Consider the following 25698-nt stretch of genomic DNA (forward strand, 5'->3'; position numbering starts at 1 on the left):
GGAGCAGCTGGTTACAGAAAACACGTGCAGACGAGCCTGTGATCACGCACATACACGTCATCACATCCGAGTTCGACAAGGCCTTCGAAGGACATTTCTTTGTCATCACGACATGTAGGAACATTACAATAACGGGCTTACAAAGGAGTGATGTTATTCATGAATTGTTGCAATTAGCGCTCGAGAGACCGTGTATAGCTAATGTTAGGAAATGCCAGCACGGCATTTCCGATGACGTGGCTTCAGAGAATGGGAGTACCAAACATTGCACAGAAGGCCCAGAGTGTTCAGGTAACCTTTAACCGTTACTAACACGTTAAGATTAAGTGACAGCACGCGGTGACGTGAAAGAGGAATAAAAGCGAAGGTAAGTTGATTCCCTCCAAAGGCTGTTAAAATTTAATATTCTTCTATTGTGTAGAATAGTGTTGCTCTATGAGATTACGCTTCGGTTGTTAGCTATCGGCGAGATTCAAAAAATACAAAGTTTTTTTTTTCTCGTGGGAAAGCTACATGTGTGTGTGGACAAGAAACACAAAGCTCACATGCAGATGCACGTTCTTTCTCTCTCACACACACAGACATGCACTCGCATATAAGCACACAAAAGACAGACTTTTTTGTGGTGGCAGGGGGCAAGTTTTCTTTGTCCGTAACCCGCTGACCTTGTGAACTCGCCTCGGTGGGGGTGCTATAGCAACCGCCCCCGTGACACAGCGGACGTTAGCATCGGCAGCTAAAATGGATGGTGTCCTTTTTGTCTTGACGTTCATCGGGGACGAATCAGAAAGCATCGCTTCCTTCGAAAGTTTTCTTACTCACCCTTCCCCCAACTCCTCCGTTAGGGGAGGCAATAACGAGGACTGATCACAGACGTCTCCGTGGTGTTGCTCATCCATTATGAAGCATGTGGGAAGCCGCCTGATTGTACTGAGCATACTTTAACCCGTTTGATTGACGTGAGCACACTTTAATCCTCCTTTTCAGCTGCCGAGCAGCAAATGTTTACAAGGTGCCAGACATGATTTTGGAGAAAGGAGATTTTGTACTCCTAGAACTGTGACACGTGCGTGTCCAGAATAGGCTTGGAACTAATAGGCTGTGACCATCCGACTTCTCTACGTCAGTGTTCCTATCTCATCTCGCGTATATAAAAGTACTGACTTTATATATATATATGAGTTAGTGCGCATTTTACTATTAAATGTTTGTTCTTTCATTTCGAGATCAGCCGGTTCTTCTTCTTTACAGGTGTTGGATGCAATGATAAGGTCTGTGCATATAAATGTATCTGCTTGCTTAAAGGACCTTTTTAACAATATCATATGTAACAATATTTGGGACATTGTTAAGCAGCCGCCATATTAAAAATGAGCCAAACCTAGTCACACATTCAGCAAGATGTACTCGTTTAAGAAGACCCATCTTGTGTCGGCAGGTGACAAGGTTTCCTCAACCTTTGTCAAGCGTATGATGTATCAGCGTATGCACATGCCCTTTAACCCTGACACTCGAGCGGTTGATGTTCCCGGTGAAGGTGGCCACGAAGTGGAGCGTCCGTGTGGCGCCGTGGTGTTGGGCCGTTGTTCCTGAACACCGCCATCCATCTTGGTGTAGATGCATGTCAGACTTTCTGGCTGCACCAAAGAGTTCCCTTCTCCCTCCCCCCTGTCCATGTCCCGTCTTGATTCAGCGGGTGTTGCCGACAGTCTGACGGTGCTATCGGAAGTTGTGCTCTGATGTCGCGGGTGTTTGGGTTTGCTAGAGAATGTGGTAGGCGGAGAACAAGGTACGTCAGTTTGGTTGTAAAACGAGAAGAAGGGACGTCAGGCAGCTGTCAGCTAGCAGATACACAAATATGGAAACATTAAATATTGTGCTTAATGTTACTGTCACAGAAAAATGGCTGTGTGTGAGTGCGTATGCTCACATAATTTGACTGATGGCTAGTGTATATTTGATATTTGAATGCAAATTTCAGATCGTGAGGATTGGTGGCTCACAGTGGGTGTCAGACGTCTGCAAAACACAATATCAATGTGTTTAACTGCATTGGGTGACGGGCGTCTATTAGTCAGTCAACGTGCCCAGCAACTGTATTTAGTTCGGTAGCTGATCTTTAGTCTCCGACAAAACAAAGCCAATCTGACTTGAGTACACCCTTCCTTGCTGAGCACATTTCCATGCTGTGAAGTACACCCTGCCCAGCTGGAATTATCAGCAAAACAAAAACGACACAGCACAAACAACACTACTTTAAAAAAAGCTAACGCTGACGGCCTCACAAAATGTGATGATGGACCGTAGGCGGAATTGAAAGGTTTCTAGCCGTCGGAAGAAGTCTACTTTCCCCCGCATCTTATCCATCTTCTACATCCTGCACATCTTAATGTCAGCCCAACATCCCCAGGCTTTTACCTGCCGTCTTGCTTTCCTTTTTCATCAGTGCCAGTGTTATCTGCTGAGTCCTCAGCAACCTCGTTGGTATAAGTGAAGCTTTCCCTCCCCTCCCCTCCCCTACCCTCCCCTCCCCTCCCTTCCTGGCAACCTCTCTCCCTCTTCTTCTATGATCTTAAGCTGGGTTCAAGTACAGCGCCAACGGTTTCCTACAGATAGGGCAGCAGCTTCAGCAGTCAGTCCTCCCCCACTCCCTTCTCCACATACCCTCCCTTCTCTTCTTCGGCATTTTCGTCATCGTCATCCCTATTTGTCATCTATTTTGTCTGCTGATGATGACGCGCTTGTTCTGGTTCAGATTTTAGTTCCTGTGCTGGAAATTCTGATACAGCATGCTGATTATCGTGCAATAATCTGTTGTAGGTGAACTAGAACATTTTTCTCGTCAGATATTTATCAGCTGTCAGCACCGGCCACCTTCAACTCCCAGTGCACAGTCCCAGGCTTTTTCCTGCTGGTTTCCATAACAACCGACCCGACTCCTGCGAAACGACCTATTCGGTGCACCCCATGCATCATAAAGAATCTTTGCGCCTACTGGAAGTAATTCAGATTATTTTTTCTCTTTCTGGTGGTTATTTCTGGTTTATTCTCAAGTGCCCAGCCTTTTCCATTAAAATCTAAATATTTTTAGCAGTAGCACGGCCTGGTGCCCTGTCGTTCTCTGTGGAACGTCCCCTACAAACTCCTGGGACTCCACTTTTGTAATTGTCGACAGTACTGTGTCTTCATCGTCAGACAGCCTGAATAGTTAATACTCAGAGAGCTCTGGTGGCTTCAAGCTTTGTAGACATCGTTCAACGTTTGACTTTGGAAATTTTCTGGGTGACAGTCACATGAAATGAATAATTTTGAAAAACAATTCTTCGGATATTTAAATTTTGGTTAAATTCTGAACTAAACCCAACTTGTTTGCCGAGACTTTGCCAATAATTTGCCAGTACAATGGAACTTTGAATCATTTAGGAGGCTTGACACTTCGGCACTTTACCCGGTCTGAACGCTGTGAACATATTCACTCTGACCACCGAACCGCAACATGCTCTTGTGACATGCGTTGTCCTCGACCCACCTGCAAGTCGCGTGCATTCCTGGTGTCGTTTAGGAGTATATTGCGTTGACTGTCATCATAGTAGAACATTGTTAATGTACGCCTAGAAGTTTCTATTTCATGTAAATTTCTCATTTTTCAAATGATAATTCTTAGCTTAAATGTATTTCGAGCATGCACACATAATATTTTAATAATATTTTCGAATTCTCTATGTCCTTATATAGCTTGTTCATTAAGACCTTTTTTGCCGGCGGGGAGGATGGGATTGACCTTTCGTGGTAGAGAAAGCAACTTTTTAAATGCAGAATGATGTGTTGCAGGAGGACTGATGTTCGAGAAGGAAACGACTAGTTAGCTGATCATTGGCTCTGGTGATGACTTTATTGGCGCCTGTGGCCTCAGGAACTAACAGGATACATCACTCGCGAGCTCTTGATTACCTTGGCTTCATCTTCTTCTATTTATAGACTTAAAAAAACCTACCTTAACACACCGCAAAGCTGGATTTTCACTGTGATCTTGTATAAATGTAAATCTTTCGGATAGTGGACAGAAAGCATACGCCATCCTGTCACATCTTGGATTTACGTGGGTGTTGCAACAGTCCGAGAGCTCGTGCATCGTCTCAGCCGCCAAATGAAGTGTTTCCGCATGAATGATGGCGAACGGAAGGGTGATCAAGGTCAGCGCTGGATCGATTTCATTGGACCTGAGGATGGATGTTAGCTGACGTCAGCAAGCGCAAGTGGTTGTTACTCACGTTTCGTGCATGTGGGCGCCCGCACTCAGTCCTGGAAACAATGCATTCGGGGTAAACTTTCATCTGCATTCGAATCACAAATGTTCTCCAGAGGATGTAGTGCAACGTTAAAAAAAAAATAAAAAATCAAGGGAAAGAGAAAATCCGGGTTTTTTTTCTTCAGAATGTGAACTTTACTTGAAAATAAGTAGCTTCTTTGTGTCGTAGAAGGCATAATAAAATCTCATCCAATGTTCTGTTCGGATGGCTTAAACAAAACTTCAATTACACCAAAAAAATCTTGGCAGAAGCTTTCATTGGGGTTCATTTTTGTGTGCGCATACTCACTTGTGTGGACAGTATCTGAAGAGTGAGCAGTGGTCAGTCCAAGGGGGTCTAGCCCAGGGGTTGTCGATGCACGTCTTCGGACCCCCGGCCATCACCGCCCACGTCGTCGGTCAAGTTCGTGAAGGTGGTGGAAGACGTATGCACGGCGATGGAGGATTTACTGCGCTCGGTGTCGTCTGCCATTTCGGACCGCTTCTACAGTTTCTTTTCTCTAACGGCAGCCGTGGCGTGTGAACCCACGGAGTGTGACGGCAACGTTGATGCTTACGAGGAGGCAGAGGAGTGTGATGGCAGTCAGGTGAGAGCGCAATAAACAATCCATCGTCCCAAAAATCCCAAACAATCAAACACAAATATCTTGATATGTTTATACCTCACCACATGATCTGTAATATTTCTCGTGTAAGATTTGGTAGAATTGTATGTTTGTTTGTTTGTTTGTTTGTTTGTTTGTTTGTTTGTTTGTTTGTTTGTTTGTTTGTTTGTTTGTTTGTTTGTGTTAAAGTTATGATGTTAGTAGGCAAATATCTCGAGATGAATAGGGAGATGGACGAGAAAGAAAATAAGATGGGTGGAGAGAGAGAAAGGCGCGTTACTTTATGGCAATAAATCGGATGGAAATGTACCCCACGTTAGATGTAACTTCCACCATCATCAGTCCGCATGGTAGCAAGGAAATGTACAGGACACGTACATGTACAGCTGCTGCCGTGCTAAAAATAGACGGAAGTTCCGCAGAAGTGACGGAAAGTCGAAGTCGTGTGCGGCGGTTGAAAAAACAAGATTAGGTGGGTGCCTAAAGGGGCGTTTTCGTGTTGTTTGTTGTTTGAGGATCTTCAAACTAGTGGGTAGAGGTTTTGGGGTATCATAATCTGAGGTTGGACCTTGAAGAGGGAAGATATACTGCCGGCTTTCTGAAGGGTCTTGAATATGGCAGAGACATTACTAGGCTATTTTATGCAAAGAAGATGGAAGAAAAGAGATTATTATTATTATTATTATTATTACTAATGTATATTTTCTTCTGTGTCAAAGGGAACAGTTTTTGGTTTATATACCTCTCAACTTGCTTTGGGGGTTGGGTGGTGGTCAGCTTTGTCCCATTTCTTTTTCTTTTTTCTTTTTTTTTTTTTTTTTTCGCTCGCGAGGACGTCTGTGATTGATGAACTGGGAAAATAAAAGACAGTTGCTAAGATACACCGCACCCAGACAAGCGAACGAGAAAGACTAGCTTTACATCTGTTGCAACTACACACATTTTTTCAGCGTCGTGCACACCGGGGCCATATGCTCTCCCTGTCACTAGGGTGTTCTAGCTGGCCGCTATGACAAAATTCCTGGAGTTCTCGGTGTGGATTTCCCCTGAGATGTCGCACAGATACAACACACACATAACGCTTTATTTATAGCTAGATATTTACTCGGAGCATCTAGCTGTGATTTATTGTGGACTGACGCCAGATGGCGTCAGACGTTGCATACAGTTGCATGTTGTCATGAGTGCACAGGCTGGTTCATCAAGTGGTCTGTTCAAATATATCAGTCTTTTCCCCATGCCCACTACACATTTATCAAATAGAAACAGTGTGCAGATACCTGGCCAGGCAATGACGAGGTCACGCACCACGATAGAAGCTTGCAGGAAGTCATGATTAGATAAAAGAAATTTGCTAAACTTAGTCAAATATTTGACATTTTTTCTCTTTTTTTTTTTTTACTATTAAGAAGAAAATTAAGTTTCTTTGAAAATTACCACATAGTTCCGTTTTCAGGTTTGGATTCCTTGACGTTAGCATGTATTTATGAGTAATTTAATATAAAACGTTGAAAATCAAATGTTTTTAGTGATGCACAAATGAACATTTCTGAGAAGACAGAGCTTCGAAAACTTTTCTTTTTATGAAAATTGCCATTATAAGGCTATGAACTGACGATGTCCTCAGCAAAGTTTAGAACTACAACTGTGTCAAACTGTGACGAAAAAAAGGTCATAGATATAAAAAGAACGGAGAGAGTGAGACTATAGAACTATAGAACAGGGGTAACCAAGACAGTACCCGTGGGCACTTGGTCTCCCGCATGGACCATGTGTGTGGCCAGCGGGGCAAGTCTATACCTGGCCTGTCTATACTTTCGTGTTTCTTAGTAAGTTTGTATCAAGCAAGTAGTTCCTCGTATAACTCGGTTCCCTTGAAGTAGCTGTAGGTGAGCTCTACTACTATAGAATAAAATGCTGACGTCACAGTCATAACTGTAGCCGCCGCCATCTTGCCACAACGTCCTTTCCGGTCTGTTCAAACCTTTTCTGTTCTCTAAGTGGACGTAAATTGTCCCTCTTCTGTTGCAAGTTATCGATACCCTCGTCTTATACTTTCTTTGTTGGGTGGAGGTTGGGTGACGACGGTTCGATTGTCAGGCAATACCCGCCGTAGACAATCCCCCACTTCCTACACTTTTCTCATTTCCCCATTTCCTGCACGCTGGCAGCATGTCCGGCTATCTCGAGAAAAATAAAAACGTTCGAAAATACTTTTTTTTACGAATTTCTCAAAAGCTTCATTTGCCGAGCGTTTTGCGCACGTCAGGGAAAATGTATGGGTTCGCTGTGGAGGTACTATTTATCTCCATCTGTCCTTCATGGGCAGCCTGGTTGTAAAACTAGAAGGCGCGTGTCATGAACATATCGTTTAAGCCCTGCCGCTCCTCGATTCATCAGGAGATTACGATGGCTGTAAGGATTAACAAAGTGTGTGCGTTGGGCGACTTCAGGAGTATCGTGACTGCAGGTAGAGAATGATGGAGACTGTCGAAGGATAAAATAGTGATAGCAATGTGACTGATGAACTACTGATGAACTAGTGTCAGGACAGGCTATCAAGAGCTCGAGTGACCAGAAGACTAATAGTACTATTTGTCTATATAGTGCCTTAGGAGTCACTCAAAGGCAAACTCAAGGTGCTTTACGTGTAGGTAACTAAACTTAGAGAAAGGCAGATGAAAATTTACTGACAACAGGCAACAACTGCGCCCTAGAAAGTCAGTCACCACAGACACCACTGACTAAAAGAATTATTTAAAACCCAATTTACACTACTACTACTAATAATAATAGGCTGCTCCCAGGAAACAGAGGCTGGACACATGAAATTGAGTGTGGCACTGAATTTTTGTTTTAGAGAGAGAGAATGGTCAGCTCAGCACTTTTTATGTTTTCCTCTTATATCCGTGAATGGCAAAAGACCTGCCATCCATTATTTTCTAGTTAAGTGTCGCATCTTCTACAGTATAGTGTGTAATCTTGAGAATTAAGAATCGATTTTGTAGAAAACCGTTTTAGGTGTTCTTCTAGCTGATGAAACAAGGTGCCGTCTTGAAGGAAAAAATCTGCCTGGTCTAAATTGGATTCTAATGACGAAGCTTCGAGCCAAGATGCTGCTGAAGGGCTTCCCCAAGAGATTCCTGTCAGTCCTACAGGCACCGAGGTCAGTCTTCATCTAAGACTAAGACAGAGCCAGAAGCCTGTATGGAGACAGACAGACCCGGAAGCCTGAGTACACTGTTTTATCAAGCGGCGGATGAGCACAATTCCATTGTACAATGTGGACTCCACATCAAAATAAGAAGCAAGAAAGTACAATACAGTGAACGGTGAAAGATGTAAGGTTATAGGGATCTTAAGGCACATTCCTGTTTGGAGACTGTTAACAGAAAGGTGAATGCAATGGTGGTCATAAGGACTGCCGTGTTTGTGGGGGATGAACTTACTTTAAGTCGACATGTTCACGTTTAAATAAAGTACTCCGTACGTGCCATGGCACATGGGGCGAAAAGGGAAAAAAGTAGCGTTTGCTAATTCAGACAGGTTATTTAATTGATGAAAATTTCTTTTTTATTGGAGGTTTTGGGGTAAGAGGCTTGTGAAAGCTCGAGTTTGCTTTAATGTATTTGCAGGAACATAATAACAGGCCATTGCACAGTAGAGTCCTGCTAATTGCAGAGAGGCCACTAGGAAGAGACAATTTAGACATTTATTTAAAACTCATTGGGGTGGTCAGTATTCTCCACCATGAATGTAGTTGATTAAGCTAGGAGCAAATGAAAGCTTCTTGTGCTGACAAATACAAGACTTCGAACAAAAAAAATCATCGTGCACAGATGATATCCTGTGGATACACGGATACGTTTACACGAAGGCTACGGCGAATGGAAGGACTAGGTGCGTGTCTACATATTAATTTGGTCTTACACTGGCGTAAGAAACTCAAATTGTGGTCCGTTCAAGTGTGCTTTGAAAAAAATTCTCTTGTAAAATATGGAAGAGGCCAAGGACAGCATTGTGTTCTGTTACATTTCCAGCAACTTCCAGCTTGATTTCATGGACTGGCTCTGGTTTGCCTTTTTTTTTTTACAGGAGATCTGGCCTACACGTGCATCGGATTCTGCCCATTAAAAACACATCTCACGCTCCTTGTTTTTTTTTTTTTTTTGTTTTTTTTTTAAGCTTTGATTTGGTCCAGTGGCTGTCAAGCAACACGTGCAAAACATTCCCCTTCTGAGGATTCGGTGAACCATCGATCGGAGTTCAGTTTCCCTGTCTTAGCTGCACGCCGAAACATCGATTTATCAATCGATAATTTGTCGATCAGCGCATCTGACCATGATACAGGTGTGGTGCTGTTGGAGGGATGATAAAAGACAAAAAAAAAAAATAAAAAGGAAGACTAAAATCCACTGAAATTTCGCAACGTTCTGGTCTTTCTAATGAATAACTCCTGCTGACTTATTCCGTTGACGAGTGGGAAGTAGCCTCCCCTCAACAGCTCGGCTCCTCCTGCCTAGGATTTTTTTTTTTCTTTCTCTTTTTTTTTTTTTTTTCTGTGTTGCACGAAAATCTTTACCTTCTTTTCCATACTTTGTGGCTATATGAACTCTTAGCTCTGTAAAATCAGGGCACTTTGCTGGACAGAAAATGATGCTCGAACGCTCTTGCATTTCACGCTCGATTAAGTTAGCACTGTAGCTTCACGGCCTGCTACATACTTCGTTAGCTTTTGATACAGAGCTGTGAAGTATGCTGAAATATGTCATGATTACATCACGTGCGGAAAACAGAAATTTTACTCACTGTGTCTTATTTCATCTCTTTAAATAAAAATTTTCCTTTTTCGTTCACGTAAGGTCGCTTTCTGCCACTCGTTCGCGTGATAAGACTGCTAAAAGTGACAATCACTTTAATTATCATGGCAGACTTAATTACTTTAATTATTGCTGAGATACCTTACCCACAAACACGTGAATCATAAAGATCAAAGAACTTCGTCAAGTGCTTAGTGTAACTGTCACCTAGACACGAATTATAGAGCAAAACACCACCACCACCAAGATGACGAACTCTTTCGTCCGGGGAGTGTGTACAAAGACCTGCTTCTATTCCTTTTTTCCTTTTCTCCGTTTCGCTTGTTTGTTCTTTCTTTGTACCCTCACAATCATGCACTTCATTAAAACTCGCTACCTTTCGCACCTTCGCCAGTACCCGTCTTGTTTCCTTCACACATTCTGCCCGTCTCCCGCTTTCGCAAGCACCCGTTAGTTTAACAGGCAGTTGCATGTGAGCTTTGTAAGAGTTTTGTGACACGGCTGTACAGTCAAATTATCGTGACAGCCTTTAATTACCAGCTGACCTTTGACTTGCTGCTGCAACATATACAGACGTAATGTAACAGAGAAATAATTATAATATACTCTGCACTTACGAAGTATTGTACTATGCCTGGAAGAGCATGTTATAACTATGACCTCTAGACGATAAATGGTTCAGTCTCAGTAATTTCCAGTACATCAAGAAGCTATCCCGTCGCCCCACACGTAGGTGTAGGAAGAGAGGGAACATAACGTGGGAAAGGTCATTAAACTTTGATACACGTACTGTCGTTGGTAATCTGCCCATTGCACCAGAAACTGTCTCCTTCAAAATCCACTTTCTACTTCCGTTTTCTGTCTTAGGTGTTTGTTGGGCAAAATGTCTTTCTAGTTTGTCTTTCTTTAGTATTGAGTGTTGAAATTACAAGCGTATTACCGTATATTGTTGTTGTTGTTGATTTTAGGAGGGAAAGATGCCTTCCCCTGGATGCGCATAAAGTGCCATTCACATTTTGTCCCCACAGGAAATGTCTGGCAGTTTTGTGGTAAACTGTAATCCCCACGGGAGATGTGAAAGATCTTAGAGAACGCAACTTCTTTCATTCTTTATGTTCGCTGTCAGGATAGGTTAATCTTCACGCTTTCCTGAGGCTACTGCACCGTCGTTACCCCATGGCACGCGCACACGTGACAAGATCCTTCCTTCGCTATCATTCGTTGTGTGATCCGTGACAATGGAAGAGGCCCTAGTATATAATATATAGGACCGCACTCCACCACCCAAGCACCCAGTCCTCCTTAGGGCCCTCGTGCTAAAAATATTTCGAGGACAAAGGGTCTCTAGGGCGACTCCACGTGGTAAAAATTACAATGGGAGCCCAGGCATTTCAAGTACGAGGTTATCACAATACTTTGTGTGTGTGTCATTGCGGGTATCTATGGGAGATGCGAAGTTCCTGCATTACCTGTCACTTGACAGTTTAGGCTTTAATAAACTGACGCCTTCTTGAGTGCCTGGCGGCTTTTGTTCAGAGTACGCCTGCATCCCTTTTGTGAAGGTGGACCACTGAGCGGTATGAATGATGAGCTTGGGCGAGTTTTTGTGGTCATGGCTGATGCAGCTATTGTACTGGGATTACCGACCAGTTCAGAGGGATATCTTCCGCTTAACACGAGAATGCTCATCTTCAAAAAAGGTTTGACCGGTGTCTTAGAGCCTTTAGAACATTTAAACACCCAAGCAGTTCCTTTGCAATAAACTCAATTGTAGTACTTATATGTTGTTTTTCGTGAATAATAATAATAAATTTTTAAAACGGTAAAGATATTCCCATGTGTTTATGATCGTATAGTTCTACAGTCAGGTACCCCTCTCCACATCTGAGGGAAGTACGCTGCTTCACACGGGTGTCGAACAATCTCCAGACTTTCTGCCTTCTTCTGATCATCGTCTAATTGTGTCTGTTAGTCTCTTCTTCTGACCATTTCTGTATTTTTTTCCTCTTCCTTTCTCTCTCTAAGAATTACTCGTTAGCTTTATAACAAACGAGGTAGAGTCTAGGACAGGACAAATCAGTACCAAGCCCTGTATGTATGCTGACGTGTCTTGCAGGACTCGGACACGGAGAGCGACGTGGTGGAGGAACTCCAGACCAGGCTACAAGGTTTCTATGGCAACGCCACCGCCACCAGCCGTCTGGCAGGCCCAGATGGTGCTGCGCGCGCACTTCGCTGGTGATGTGGGCTGCTTCCTGGCACGCTTCCTGACACCCGGCCTGGCGCTGCTGGAGCGCCTCCGACGACAGGTAACCCTGCCGCTTTCTACCAAAGATTAATGGCACGCGGCTTACATGTAAACGTTTGATTATTTTTTTTAAAGAGGTTCACTTATTTTAATTCCTCAGGAAGTTTTCTTTTGTGGTGATGAAGTGGTAGTGGCGGTGCTGGTGAGGAGATAACTGGGTGAAAAATAATGAGATCTGCGAGGAAAAGGGAATAGGGGTGTCTGCGTGACTTCATACATACGAGTGTTATGTAGGTTTAGTATTTTCTCATGCTCTTTTTTTTTTTTTTAAATTTCATTCCAATTTTAAAATGCACCCGTTTAGCATGAAGAGTTGCTTGCAAACACAGTATGGGCCTGGGTCAGTTTCTCCCTCCCTCACTTGTTCTCTTTCTCTCCCTCACGAAAACGCAGAGAGAGAGAGAAACAAAATAAACGACTGGGAAAACCTCACAAATTATCATACTGATTGGAAAAGTTAAATGCTGCAAGTTTTTTTTAATACTGTTTTTTCAGGGCTTGCTCATGTGCTTTAGTCATTCTCAGCTCACAGTCGAGGGAAAGATACTGGTCGAGTACCCATTAGCGAGAATTTGTGAATATTAATAATAGTTTACTTATATGATCGTATCGCGGATTTAAACTGCGCCATTCTGGCAACCGCGCTGGAAGCAAAATACACAAACCGAAAGTGCAGGGCATCAACAAGCAGTTTGTTTTTTTTTTTTTTGGTCAACACGAAGGGTGCCTCACGCAGCGATGTAAAAGATAAAGTAACTTCCCTCGGAAAATAATTCCGCTCAATCCCTTTCAAAACCCGACCTGCAAAACTTGGAAAGGGAGAGAATCGTGGGCACCGAGGGCAGACTACCCCAGGCTGTGCTGTCCTGTTACAAATTGAAGCCTTGTCCTTCCAATACACTCTCCGCAGCCTCCAGGAATTGAGCTTATAAGGCTCGCCTTCGTCTGCGAGGTATTTTTTTCATTAGTAGTCGGCCATGTTGAGTTGTCCATTACCAGGTCATCACAGTCACCGAGCTCCTTGTCGTCTGCAACGCACTTCGTCAGCAAACCAAAGATAAGGAAATCTAAATCGAAACTTAAATACCATACAACTACTTGTACTTGTTTGGACGTGGGAGATGTGCTTGTCAAGTCATCCAACCGCTACCTCCACCCCACCCACACACTCACATGTTCTCTCTCACACACAACACACAGGCACGCACTCAAGTGTGTTGTTTTTCAGTAAACAGGGTGGATTTTCCAGGTGTATCCGTTCAAATGCGGACGTTCCCGATAGTGCCTAATATCAAAGATTAATTTTTAAGACCCATCAGAACATTTCAAACAAGACTGGCAGACGTGTTTACGGTTTGAATGTTTACAACATTTCTTCTTTCTTTTACCACAAGCAAACCAGAGTTGTGTACGATAAGAGGTGATGTTAAAAGTGTAGGTATCGTTCATATGCGTCTTTTGGTCAACTTCGCCGTTGTCATCCAAATCAGTGCAAAGTTTCAGCTTGAACAGGTGAGGGAAGCTGATCGAGAGCATTGAGGATATACGTGACGTGCTACAAGGTGACGTATTCGCCCCTTACAGTCTTTTGCCACAATGAGGACCATGTCATAGTCTTGCCCAGCATGGTTTTCACGCATTCTTTTTCACCCATCCCTCTTTTGCTGTTGTAGTTCTTTAGGGTATGACAAATTCCGTTAAACCAACTGGTTTAGTTTGTGTATCGCATATTCGTATCATAAAAGGTGAAACAAGATACAAGACGAAAAGTTCTCTTTGCCGCCAACGGCTCTCTGGCTTCCTCACGTCTCACTGTGTGGTCCCAGCGAGTTTCGTCAACGGTCGAATTTTCTGAACGGCCCTCATGACGTCATCCCCGAGAAAAGTGTTACGCGGCGGCGGCGCGGCGGTGGAGACAAAGGTTGTCGCGATCGTTCACAGAGCGATGGGCACTGAACCCTCTAGCACGGCTCGTCTGTCAACACCAGTCTAGTCAAGTGTCCTTTGATGTGAAAGGTTCGAAGGTCAGTGTAAGCAGGTAAGCTGCACTTGCAAGGGCCACACTGCAGATCGTCGGTTTGGCTTCAAAGACGGCGGGGATCTGTCTACTGTAGGATATTCCCACCTCTTGGAAGTGTGGCTCGATTTAATGGTTGAAACAATTTGTCTTATTGTGCACACAAGGGAGTCTTCTCACCTGGGATTGCACTCACAAGCTGTATTTACAAGTTGCTGAAGGACATTTCTGAACCCTGTGATTTTATATATTTGGTCTTTTTTTTCCTCAGTTGTTCCTTTCGGTTTTTATCATTATTAGTATCCTTCTTTTTCGTCATCATCGTCGTTCGTTATCATTATCCTCATCTTCTTATGAATGTTGTACTTGTTTTTATTTTCTCACATTTTCCATCACTTGCTTAGCATTATTCTTGTATTCTAACTACCTCCCAGTGGTTATGAGTAAACTTAAACAAGAAACATTAGCAGTAATCTTCGGAAGGGGACTAATATCTACAGCTCCTTTACTGCGACCATTTGTTCCTGGTGGGGTTACTCAGACTGTAACTATTATTTGCATTTGCTCTGTTTCCTGGCAACTTCTCCGGGTATTGTCCACTCTTCTCGCAAATTGCTTTCACAGAGCCACGCCCTCAGTCAGTGGAAGATCCGTGGTTTGCTCTGCATCTCCACAGGAGCACATTGGGAATGACACCAAGTGTATCTTCTGGTCATAGCTGTGCTTAGTCTTCACAGAAGTTGACTTTCGCGTTTTGACTAAAGAATCTTGACACAAATTCTTATCGTTTCTCAGATGATTGTTGATAAGTGTGATGCTGTTTTCACCATTAAGATATCCTCGACAAAGGCCTGGGTGCGCTAAGTCCGGATGTGTGAACTGTGAACCGTGAACTTTCTGTAGGCGCAGCAGCGCCACCGAAGGGTCGGGCGGTGAGATGACGGTCATGTTTATGCTTTGGGCGGTTACTCCTAGGTCTGGTCACACTATCTGGATGTAAACACATGACGGTGTTTATCTACTTCACTTTCAATTATCCCCAGTCGCACCTCTTGATCTTCCATTGTCATCCGTTGTGAGGGTAAACAGCTTAATGCCTTACATTTAGACGACCCTTCAGTTCAGTCGTCTGGTTCTGAAGTGTGTACATGGTGTCGGTTTTGTTGTACTTTATTGTTCCAATGAACATTTCATGTTTGAATCATGGATGTGTAATACAAGTTCGTGTTTGAATTTTATAAGCTTTTATGGAATATTGGTGTTTGACTGACGATGTATTTGGAAAATAAAGTCTTATAACGATCTCTTTCAGGAAACTACCGGTTAGTAAATGAACATTCACATGAAACCTTTATTTAATTTGTTTTCGTTATGAAGACAACCAGATGTCATGTTTTACATATATATATATGCGAGATCTCTCGAGGGCTTTGTGAAGCGATGTAAGACTTGCAACGATTGGCTGCCTCAACTCGCCACGTCGTGTGATTGTCTGGTGCGCATGCGCTGCCTGTCGGTCATGTCGTCTGCGTCAACGGTCAGGAAACAGATGCAGCAACGAACGGTATAGTCGCGGTCCCCAATCCCTGAACCGAGTTTGTGCCTGCCGAGGATTTTCTAAGAGGAGGTGCAGCCTTCATCACCCATCTCTGGCTGGTGTTTATTTTGATTGCTGTCGCCTCGGGCCTGCACGTCGAGAAATAGCTACCCACATGTGGTCACGCATGGTCGTGTTTACTTCTCTAAGCAGGTCAGATGAATTCTATGTCGGCTTTCGGCAGACGTGTTTTTGTTAATTTTCTTTTTCTCACTGTCATCATTCTGTGTGTGCATCCGTTCGTGTGTGAGGTGTGTGTGTGGAGGGTGAGGGGGATTAACGTTTCAAGTCGAGCCAGCAGGGAGGCTATATCACGGCAAGGCAGCCAGCCCTGTAAACAGATCCCATGCAAGAACAGCGTGCCCGAGACGAGAGCTGAACCCAGGACAGCCAGTCTTCGCTGTTTTGGTGACAGACGATACCGTTGCACCAACGGACCGCCCTACGTGTGTGAGATAGAGAGAACAAAGGAAAGAGGAAAGGGAGGGTAAGAGCAAACAATTAGCTGGACAAGGACATATAGACGGCAGACTAGGGTAGCTGCTGTAACCCCTGGAGTAGTTATGTGGAATGTCAGGTGCCGTCCAGCGGATTTCGCTTACTTAGCTCTACATCAAAAGAAGGCACCAAGACCGTGACCTTTCGTTGCATAAAAAGGAAAGCGATGAAGGAAGCTTTGAGCCGCATTCTGCTGCTTTCTCGGAAGCAGTTTAGCAGACTATGTATTTCTAACACCATCTCACTCCTAGCTTGTGAGCTTCCTCGCCAACGTAGAAGTGTCTAGTCAGCTCGGATAGAAGGTTTCAATACCTCGGAGGTTAGCCTGGAGGAGAAACAAAGAGGGAGCCAGGTCACCCACCTTCCGTTCTGCCTCAGGTGTAGTCATGTTTGGCGGCGTCTCTGGTTCAGACTTGTTACCATGGTGAAGGAGCGGCACATGACGGACACGTGTGTGCAGAATGTAGGCCTTCGGGGTGCCCGTGTGTTTCTTTAGTTTCACCTCTCACAGGCTGGCGTTTGTTTGGCAAAACTTGCTGACTACACCGACTGAGCTTCCGAAACATACCCCTGGCAGATTTCCGGGTGTGATCTTACCCTGCCAAAGAGACCTGAGGGAAGGGGGATTACAAGGAAATTAAGATCAGCTGCTACAGTCCTTCAGGGCTTCTCTGCTGTCGAGTTCATTTCGTATTGGGAACTGTTTTGAGGTTTCCTATAGATATCTATTGTGTCAGAGGGCATGTAAAGGCTTGCAAAGTGCTAAATATATATATAACCACAGGAAATATGTCAAAGCATAGGATTAGATGTTTGAAGTTTTCAAGGGAGGTCACGAGGTCATTGAAATCCTGTGGGAGCGTGTTTCTACAAACATTTCCATTGAAAGAAGAGGCACTTATCTCGGGGTTGGTTGGTTTTTTTGTGGGTGTTTTTTTTTTTTCTCACGCCTCGCTATCCTCAGTTGCATTTTGCCACCAAGTGCCTTCACTTAGCTAAGAGCATGAGGTAGAGGAGTGGATTACATGCCTTGTCTCCCTATGGATTTTCGTTGTAATGTCAAACGTAGGTCCCCACATGTGATACACAGGTTCTTGCTTTATTTTCTAACGCCTCCCGCATCAGGATTATTGGTACTGCCGCTGTAAAGTAAACGATAAAAAAGATTCATCGCGATCATTCTTATCATCATCGTCATCATCTTAAGTCGTCACCCGGACCTTCTTAACCTTTTCTTTGCATCCACACACACTATGCCAAGTGTTGTGTCTCCTCGTCAGCTACACGTGCGCATGATCATTGGTTCTAAAAAACAAAAACCAATTGTTTTACAACATAACAGACTCATCTGTTTCGCTTCTTTACAAGGCTGGAAGAAATGTATTTGCCATTTTCGTATTATCATCAGTTTTCAACTGTCACTTTCTGACTCTGTGTTTTATGTGGGGTTTGGGGTGGGTGGATGAAAAAGCACTGCGACCGTCACTTTGACAGCGATGTTTTTAAAAGTGCAAGTCTATAAATAGCTTCGCAGGATGCTGGTGTCCTATGGGATTGTTTTCGCTGAGGGCAAGGGAATTGGGAGGGGATGTTAGTTCAGATCAAAGCCATATCCACGTCCGACAAGGCAAGTTATGCTAATTAACACATTAATCGCAGTCTCTTTATGTACACATCAAAGATCCTGATTTCATCGAGTTTTTTAATGTCTTTTTGAAATATCCTTTTTCTAATTGTCATTCAAGGAATAAACAGCAACTTATCTACAGTCTTCTCACTTTGTCGCCAAGCTCGCATTGACTAAATGGTTGTGAGTCATTCTTTGTGGTGTGGAGGTGTGTGTCAGTCGTGGTACTTTTTTATAAGTGTAAATGTATTATGTATGAGAGAATCGGGAAGAGGATAGCCGAGTAGCTACAACACTAGTATCTGAAAACAGATGCGCTCCTATTCGAATACCCGTGTGGTGCAGCTACCTTCCCCGCAAGAAGGGAATAGGTACCAGACTCCAGAGAGGGATGTAAAAAAGTAGCGCATCGAGGGGTGGTGAAGATAGACACCTCACAAAAAGCTGGTTCCTGGAAACACCTTCTAACGACCTGAAGGAAAAAAAAAAATAAAGATTGAGGGATGACCTATACCTTAGATATAAGGTGCGTCTATGAGCGGTGTGTGTATGGGGTGGTAGGGGTGTTTGTGAGAGAGAGTTTATGTTCACACAGGCAGCCTGCGATCCTTTTGACAACTGAAGGTCAGATGCCAATCGCGGTCTGTGCCCCAGCATCACCAGCAACAGTCTACCTGACGTACGGAAGACAACCTGACGACACGCTCAAGTCATCCATTAACGACATCCAGGAACCCCGATAGCCTTATTATCTATATATATTCTGACGCCAATCTGACGTACAGACGTCAAAATCTACTCTGCTTCTCTCGAAACTTTCGTCAGTTTCTGAACATTTGGAAAATGAGCAACTGGCTCCCTGAGCATCCAAGGTCACAGTTTTGCCGTTGGTGATGGAAAGTCGTCCAAGGTTGTGTGGGGCACCCAGTGCACTCTGCTGACCTACTTAGTCCTCTGTGTTAACTTTTCTTCGTGTGTGACGCGGAGAAGACCACGGGTCACTGCAGTCTGGATGACGACCAACTGTCCCTATCCACTCGCCTACAGAGATCGTAAATAGAACACGGTATTGGCTGCCACTTCCAGGTCAACGACATTTCCCTACCCAACACCACACCCTCACTAGTCTGTCCTCCTGTTTGTCTAGCGTTGCCGACCTCCCCCCTTCATCTCCTACTGGCCTAGTGAACACATCAGTGAACACTTGTTCAAACTTGATGAAGGAGGCTGCTGGCTTGGGCTGCACGCATCAGAAGCCCAGAAAGGACTGTAAACAACCCCAGAGCTTTGTTCGCGATGTGTATCAATCTAGAAAGTTTGCCAGGAGTTTAGAATCATGTCAATGAATTTTTTCTTTCAGTTCTGCAGATAAATACCACTTAACCCCGTACATGCACAGTTTTGTCCCTGTTCATAGTGCTGAACATCTCAGGTGAGAACCAGGAGACAAATTTGTGGAAGCGGGACTACGCCAGCCTTGACGTGTCCTCCCATACAAGGCTGACGCGCCGGCGACCGTTGGCGGCTCCCCGCGAGCGGAGGAGAACGGGAGGCCCCCCTACAGTTGCGCACAGACTAGTGTAAAGCGTGCGGTGTGTGCATGGGTTTTGTTTATCCGAGCAGTCGCCTCATCAGTGCCGTGTTTCTGTTTCGTTTCTTCTTCCGACCTGAATTGTTTTCTTCTTCTTTCTTGGATGAACTGTTCACTAAGGTTTTACGACCGCACGGAGCATTAGGCACACCTGATTTGTTGAGATCACCGAGCGTGGGTTGCAGGTGTCATAGAGAACAGGATAGTGCTTACTTTCCATCAGAAACCTGTGCAGGTGAGTTTGAATCTACCTGTAACATTTCAGACAAGGCGTAAAATGCAGGTGTTTTAGTTTGGCGTGTTACTGCTCTATGAATAGTTTGTCGATGTTGTTTTCTAAACTACAATGAAATATATAAACGGTGTTTTTAATGAATACAGACCAAATTGTTACAAAATATAGACCAAATCTCGAGTGGCTTCAGTAGATATTAGCAAAATGTTGGACAGATGTGAAGAAAAGCTGTGTGAGGGCCTTTTGGTGAGAGTGGGTGTGTACTTGTGTTGTGAGTGCTGGCTAGCTGTTTGCCCTTCTATTGATCGCTCACATACCATCGAGGAGGCCGAGTCGCTACAGAATGCAGGCCAGGTGAGGAGTGGGAGGGGGACGAAAATGATATGTGGAGGGGGGAAACAGAGGGGATGAGAGTCGATTCTACCGGATGAGCTTGTCCTCACGTTGGAACAGCGCATGCGTTGTTTTTGCCTTTAGAAGAACTGAACTCGTCTCGATCTATCAGTTCCCGGATGTACTTGGTAGGATAGCTGTCTACACTCGTCGCGTTCTTTCAAGTTCCTAGTAGGTCAGTGTTTGGCGCGCGGCATCAGGTATAGCCGTACCGTGGTGTGGGCATGCGCAACATCCAACATGCTTCAAATCGATCAGTTCTAGAGTTGCAAATCCTGACTTTGGTTTCGACAACAGATGTTATGCGAACATGTTTTATTGAAAGATGATGTGTTTATTCCCACCTAGCATTCGATCGACACCAGATCATCCAAGTGCATGAACAAGAGGTGACACACGTCATCAGTCATTTCGTGGTCAGTTGCTTCTTAGAACCACTAGAGAGAGGATAGAGAGAAGGGGTAGAGAGAGATTTCAAGTGTGGTGTTCTGATCACGCCTGGGACCACACACACTTCTCTCGGCACGTGACGAGCTTTCAAAGGTCGTCCGTTTTCCCCTCGGGTCTTCCCTTCATTGACCCTTCTCCACTCACATACCGCACTCGGAGTGCACCTTTACTTTGCACCGGCAGGTGAGCAATATTGTTGAGGGTTACCAAATAATAATAATATATTTCCAATGAGCCTTTCCCCAGCTCAACTGGGATCAAAGCGCTTTATGTACTTGCAAGAGCACATCCGTTTTCTTGAACACGTACGCGCGCACACATACACTCAGTGACACAAAGACAGATATCGAGCATGATGTTATGTGGTCTGTACGTGTTGTCTGCGCATAATAACCAACACATGTATACTCAAGTGTCATAGGTGTAATAATTTGCGATGCTCTTGCCTTGCGCATCTCTATGCGGTTGAAAAACAAGATAATCACGAGACTTTTCAGCTCGGCACAGTCAGTGATCCGTGTCCGCTAGCTACGAGCTACTGAGGTCCCCACTTTGATGTTGCCGAGGGTGGGCTTGGAAAAGGAGAAATGCATCTCATTGATGACAGTGATGAAGGTGATTCGGGTGTGCGTTGTGTGTGTGTGCGTGCGCTGCGAGAACCCATGTAGGTAGGGAGGCAAAGAAAGAATTAATGCGTAAATGAGTTGATGGAACTCGGGATTAGGGATCAAGCGTGACCCATTGACCTCTTTCAGTTTGTTTAACGAATGTAACAGCTGCCTTAGATATTTGAGCTGTGATTGATGGCGGTCTACAACTCGGTGTGTGTGCCAACATTTGTTTTACATTGTAGCTAGTATGTTTTGCTGTGGTTAATATTGTCTAATATGTTTGATTGAGATTATATTAAGCCTGTCAAGGAAAACGAAATTGCTTAAATTTGACACCAGCACGAAGCAGCCAGAGCATTAATCATGTCAACGGACAGCTGTAAATGTCAAAACGCGCTGTTAATGCTCAGTCGTTGACATCGTGACCGGAATTGTAAAAATGAAATTGCTTGTCATGCGATGCTTGTGGTCGCACGTGGTTTGCACGCATGGAGAAACTTTGCTCAGCACATGCGCTCCGAATATAGCCTTGCCGTTGTTCATCAGCTTGTTTGTTTTTTTTATCATCAGTGTCCTTTTATTTTCTTGGCGAGTTCAGAAAGGCTATGAGAACAGGTTGCAGTTAAAGACCTACCTAATTGGAAGCTGACATTGAGCTCTAAAGTTGCTGGAATTTTCAGACAAGTTACAAGCGCCGTATTTCAAAAATGCGTTTCGAATTGTTAACGGGGATTTTTTCTTTTTTTAATTTTGGAAAGGAAATAAGTATTTTCATTTTCAAATGAGTGTGTTCATGGCAAATATATTTATCAGTCGGGTGAGCTGCTTGCGTCATCAAGACGGCCTTTAGGTCCGTCCGACGACCGGACTATATTTGCGAACAGGATAGTGCCGTCTAGTCTGTTTTTCTTTCTGTCTGTCCTTGAGACTGAAAAAAGGAAGTTTCTCGGCGACTTTCCCGATTCTTGGCTCGTCCTCCTGCAGCTTGCTACATTCTATCTTGGTGGCTATTGGGTAGTTTTCACATAATCACGTGACCTATCGAAAAAAGGCTTTCAGAAGGATCCTCCTACTTGCCGCAATGAGTTTGTTCTTTTAGGGGTAAAAAAATTTTTAAAAAAAGATGGCTGTTAAGCTGCCATGTATCTGTGTGCCGATGTAATTAACTAATGGGTAGTACTCCCGTCAGCTTAGGTTTGCTAGGACCCGCCTCTTTGCGATTACTTAGGGAAAACTCTTCCCCACTCCTTGCAGATGTATTGAGCAATGCCGTGTTATGACCACGTAAAATATCGCACGGAATCGTAAGAGCTGATGCCACTCTTGATTTGGGCTGCAGCAGTTTTTTGTTTTGTTTTGTGTTTTTTTGTGGGTTTTTTACCCTGGTTGATTTCGAGGAAAACATACATCAGAACTCTGTGTGAAAACACTTTGTTTTTTTTGTTTTTTTCTCGTTGAAGAAACTTTTTTTATGTCGATGTTGACTTTGATATATAGCAGCAGATTGGAAAGCTGCGGATTGCAGGAAAAAATATTGTAACTTTGAGCTCCAATGTTTCTATTTACATGTTGACTTTTTAAATGCTAAAATGGAAAGGCGTACACGCTGGCCAAGACTGCGTCGGTGCTGAGGGTTAACAAAAGATTTCCAACCACACAAAACACGAATTATCTGGACTCTTCTTCACCTTCCACTTTCCCCTGAACCAGTTCATTTTTTGCCGACCTTTTCACTGGACAGGAGAAGGACATCAGACGGCGATGCATTGCCAGAAACGCGCTAAAGGTCGTACCCGCCCGTGGGGCACTAGTTTCCATGTTTAGTCCCTCATTGTGTGCTGCGTTGCTAGGGCAACAGCATTCAGGTCTTCTCTAGTCGTAGACTTCTGACTGGGGGGTGAAAAGATATTCTAGACAGTTCGCCAAAAGAAAGACGTTATAATTACCATCAAATGCATTAGAAGGATCGGAAAGGGATGATGGGATTTGTGTTACTAAGTGTGCTTTTGTTCGTCTACATATGTACGCCAGACTTGCGAAGACTGACAGCAGTGCAATACTATGGCAACTGTTTGACAAAACCGTTTTTATACATGTCATTAATTCGCGAATGTTGAACTAGTTGATGTAACTGCATGCAGCGGAGGACAATATGCCAGAGTGACCTTAACAGCAATTCGCAACGATAGTTTTGACTGACCCCGATCGGAAAGTTTCGGTGGCTGATGTCAGTCTTCCGGAAATCCTTTTCAAACACAAATTAACAAAAACAAATAAGCATGGCAGCAGCTAACGTGCATAGGCTGTTACGTCATTTCCTTTCTAGCACTCGCGGCCAAAGAAAAGCGAGGAAAATGTCAACATCTCAAACAAAAAAGTCGCGAAAGAACAGCATCCATCTAAAACAGGAGGGAGAGGTGTTTACGGTTTGTTTTGTTTTAGCGCCACGTGCATGTCGTGTGCAGATTTTACAAGTATAAAGTAGTATCCCACCAACATTATGACCATTTCCATCCCGGCGTTTGCTAGTACTAATATAAACAGAATCGACTGCGCTGAGACTGCGAAACACTGAAGAGGATGTCTTCCGTTAAATACAAGGCATGAGTTAATCCTACGTTTCTTTTATGAACTCATATTTGTTCGGGGGAGAGCGGTATATTGTGACCTTTGGTCTTTACAAACTTTTCTTTCGTGAATTTATTTATTTGATGATTTCCCACCATGAGGGGATGCACAGGGGCAAAAAAAGCAAAACAAAACAACAAAAAACAAAACCAAAAAAACAAAAAACAAACCAACAACAAAAAAATCTTGACGGCCAGACATTAGAAGAAGTGTCATACAAAGAGTTTTACCAGTGCTCTAGTGACTATCACTCGGACTCGCTCCACACTTCATTTTCTGCACACAAATCTTTTTACACAAGAAAAAACACTCATGTCAACAGTGTCTGGTTTGGCGTGACATAGGATGTGGACAATTAAAAGGTCACCAAACAGCTTGACATACACGACCTTCTGGTTAGTGCTTTGTCAGACCTCCAGCTCAAGCTGATTTAGTTTTAGGCGTACAGGTATAAACAACCGCTTATGATCCCCTGTAGTTTGGTGGCAATGATTTCCCTTGACAGATTTACGATGGCGGGATGAAGGAGTAGCCGTGGCGTTAGGTGGGTGTCAGTTTAGGGAGGTGGGTTCAAAGGTCTTGCTCAGGTGTAAGGTTTGCAGTGATTTCCTACATATAGAGCAAGCAGACTAAAAGTTGTTTCCCTCTTCATATAAAAGTTTGGTGCTCGGTTAGATAAGCAAACGAGGCTATAATTGACAACGAAATTTGAATTTTATGCAGGGTACTCAGTATCAACCATGAAACTAATAAAGTTCCTGATTAACTAATACAGCATACCGCCGTCACACACAAAAAAAAAAAATAGTTTCTAATTTGATTTTGAGAGAGAGCGAGGGCGGAATCATGTGGAGCCGCCGAGATTCAGAACTGTGCGAATTGTGAGGTCATCAATGTAGCCCGTCGTCACGTGCTGTGCCAGAGGGAATTAATCTAATTCCCAAAATAGGTAACCGACAGGACTGACGTCACAGATTTCGAGGTTTTGACCCCTTTTCGACCAGCAAACGAGAATGTATCTGTTCAATGCTTCTTATCTCAAGATCGAACTAGAGGCTTCCATGAGACGGGGAGTTAGTGCCTTGTAATGAGCTAATAAAATCATTTAAACATCATTCTACACTCGGGTTTTGCTGGACGAAAAACTTGGCGTGGGTTCCTTTCAAACATGCCGACTAACTTTTGTAGATAACATTGAGCACAAACTCGCAAACGCGCGCACGCACACAAGGGAGGAGATTGGGGCAGGACATAAAGATGATTAAGAGAGCGAAAGGTACCTAACTAACTAGAAAGTACAAGTATACCGCATAAACATTTGCTGACCTACACGCTAAAGAATGTAACTTGAATGATAAAGTAAAATGCGCCGACTACTGTGTTAGTCTCAAAAGGGTACATCACGTGTTCAGGGGAAGAACGAATGCTGAATCACTACCTTAAATGCGTCTTTGTGTTAGCCCAACCCACCGCTACCTCCGCATCTAGATTATGGGGGGAAGTAGGGGAGAAGAGATGTGAAAAATACAAAAGATATCCTACAGCAGGTGCAGTGTGTGTGACTAATAGCGCCAAGGATCAGTTCCGTGGTATTCTCGTTTATTCTCCACTCGGCTGGTCAAAAGTAATTGAGCTGCGCTCTAGAGAGTCGCCATTACTACACCCATGATGTGCAGTTGTTACCTGGTACTAAATATGATATACTGTCATGAATGATGCCGTCCGCTTCATTTTCATTTCAGGTAACTAGAACTGACTGTTACCCTAATTTAACGACTGAAGTTACCCGCCCTTACGATCTCTTTATTGTCGTTGATTAGTGGGGTTGGTGGCCTGTCACCTTTGTGTGTCGGGTTTCGTCTCTCGACTCCGACATACCTCTCTCTGTATGTGACACCTGTTTATAGGACCCACCGTCGGTGGCTTTCTCCGGGTAATTCGGGTTCCTGTAACTTGTGTGTGTAAAGGGGAAAGAGACTGAGTGAGTAGTTACGATTTGAATGATAATG

The 25698-nt window shown here is 43.9% G+C and overlaps 1 protein-coding gene across 1 annotated transcript in view; it reads left to right on the forward strand.

Moving 5' to 3' along the window:
* The window catches only part of LOC112576946, an 81349-nt gene that overhangs the window by 9905 nt on the left and 45746 nt on the right, over window positions 1-25698 (forward strand). Inside the window, exons 2-3 of the mRNA XM_025259829.1 lie at window positions 3832-4896; window positions 11851-12043. Of these exons, the coding sequence (XP_025115614.1) occupies window positions 4859-4896; window positions 11851-12043 (231 nt within the window). The 5' untranslated portion in view covers window positions 3832-4858. The remainder of the gene's footprint in view (window positions 1-3831; window positions 4897-11850; window positions 12044-25698) is intronic.

The sequence above is a fragment of the Pomacea canaliculata genome, linkage group LG12 (assembly GCF_003073045.1).
Source record: "Pomacea canaliculata isolate SZHN2017 linkage group LG12, ASM307304v1, whole genome shotgun sequence".
Taxonomy (NCBI): domain Eukaryota; kingdom Metazoa; phylum Mollusca; class Gastropoda; order Architaenioglossa; family Ampullariidae; genus Pomacea; species Pomacea canaliculata.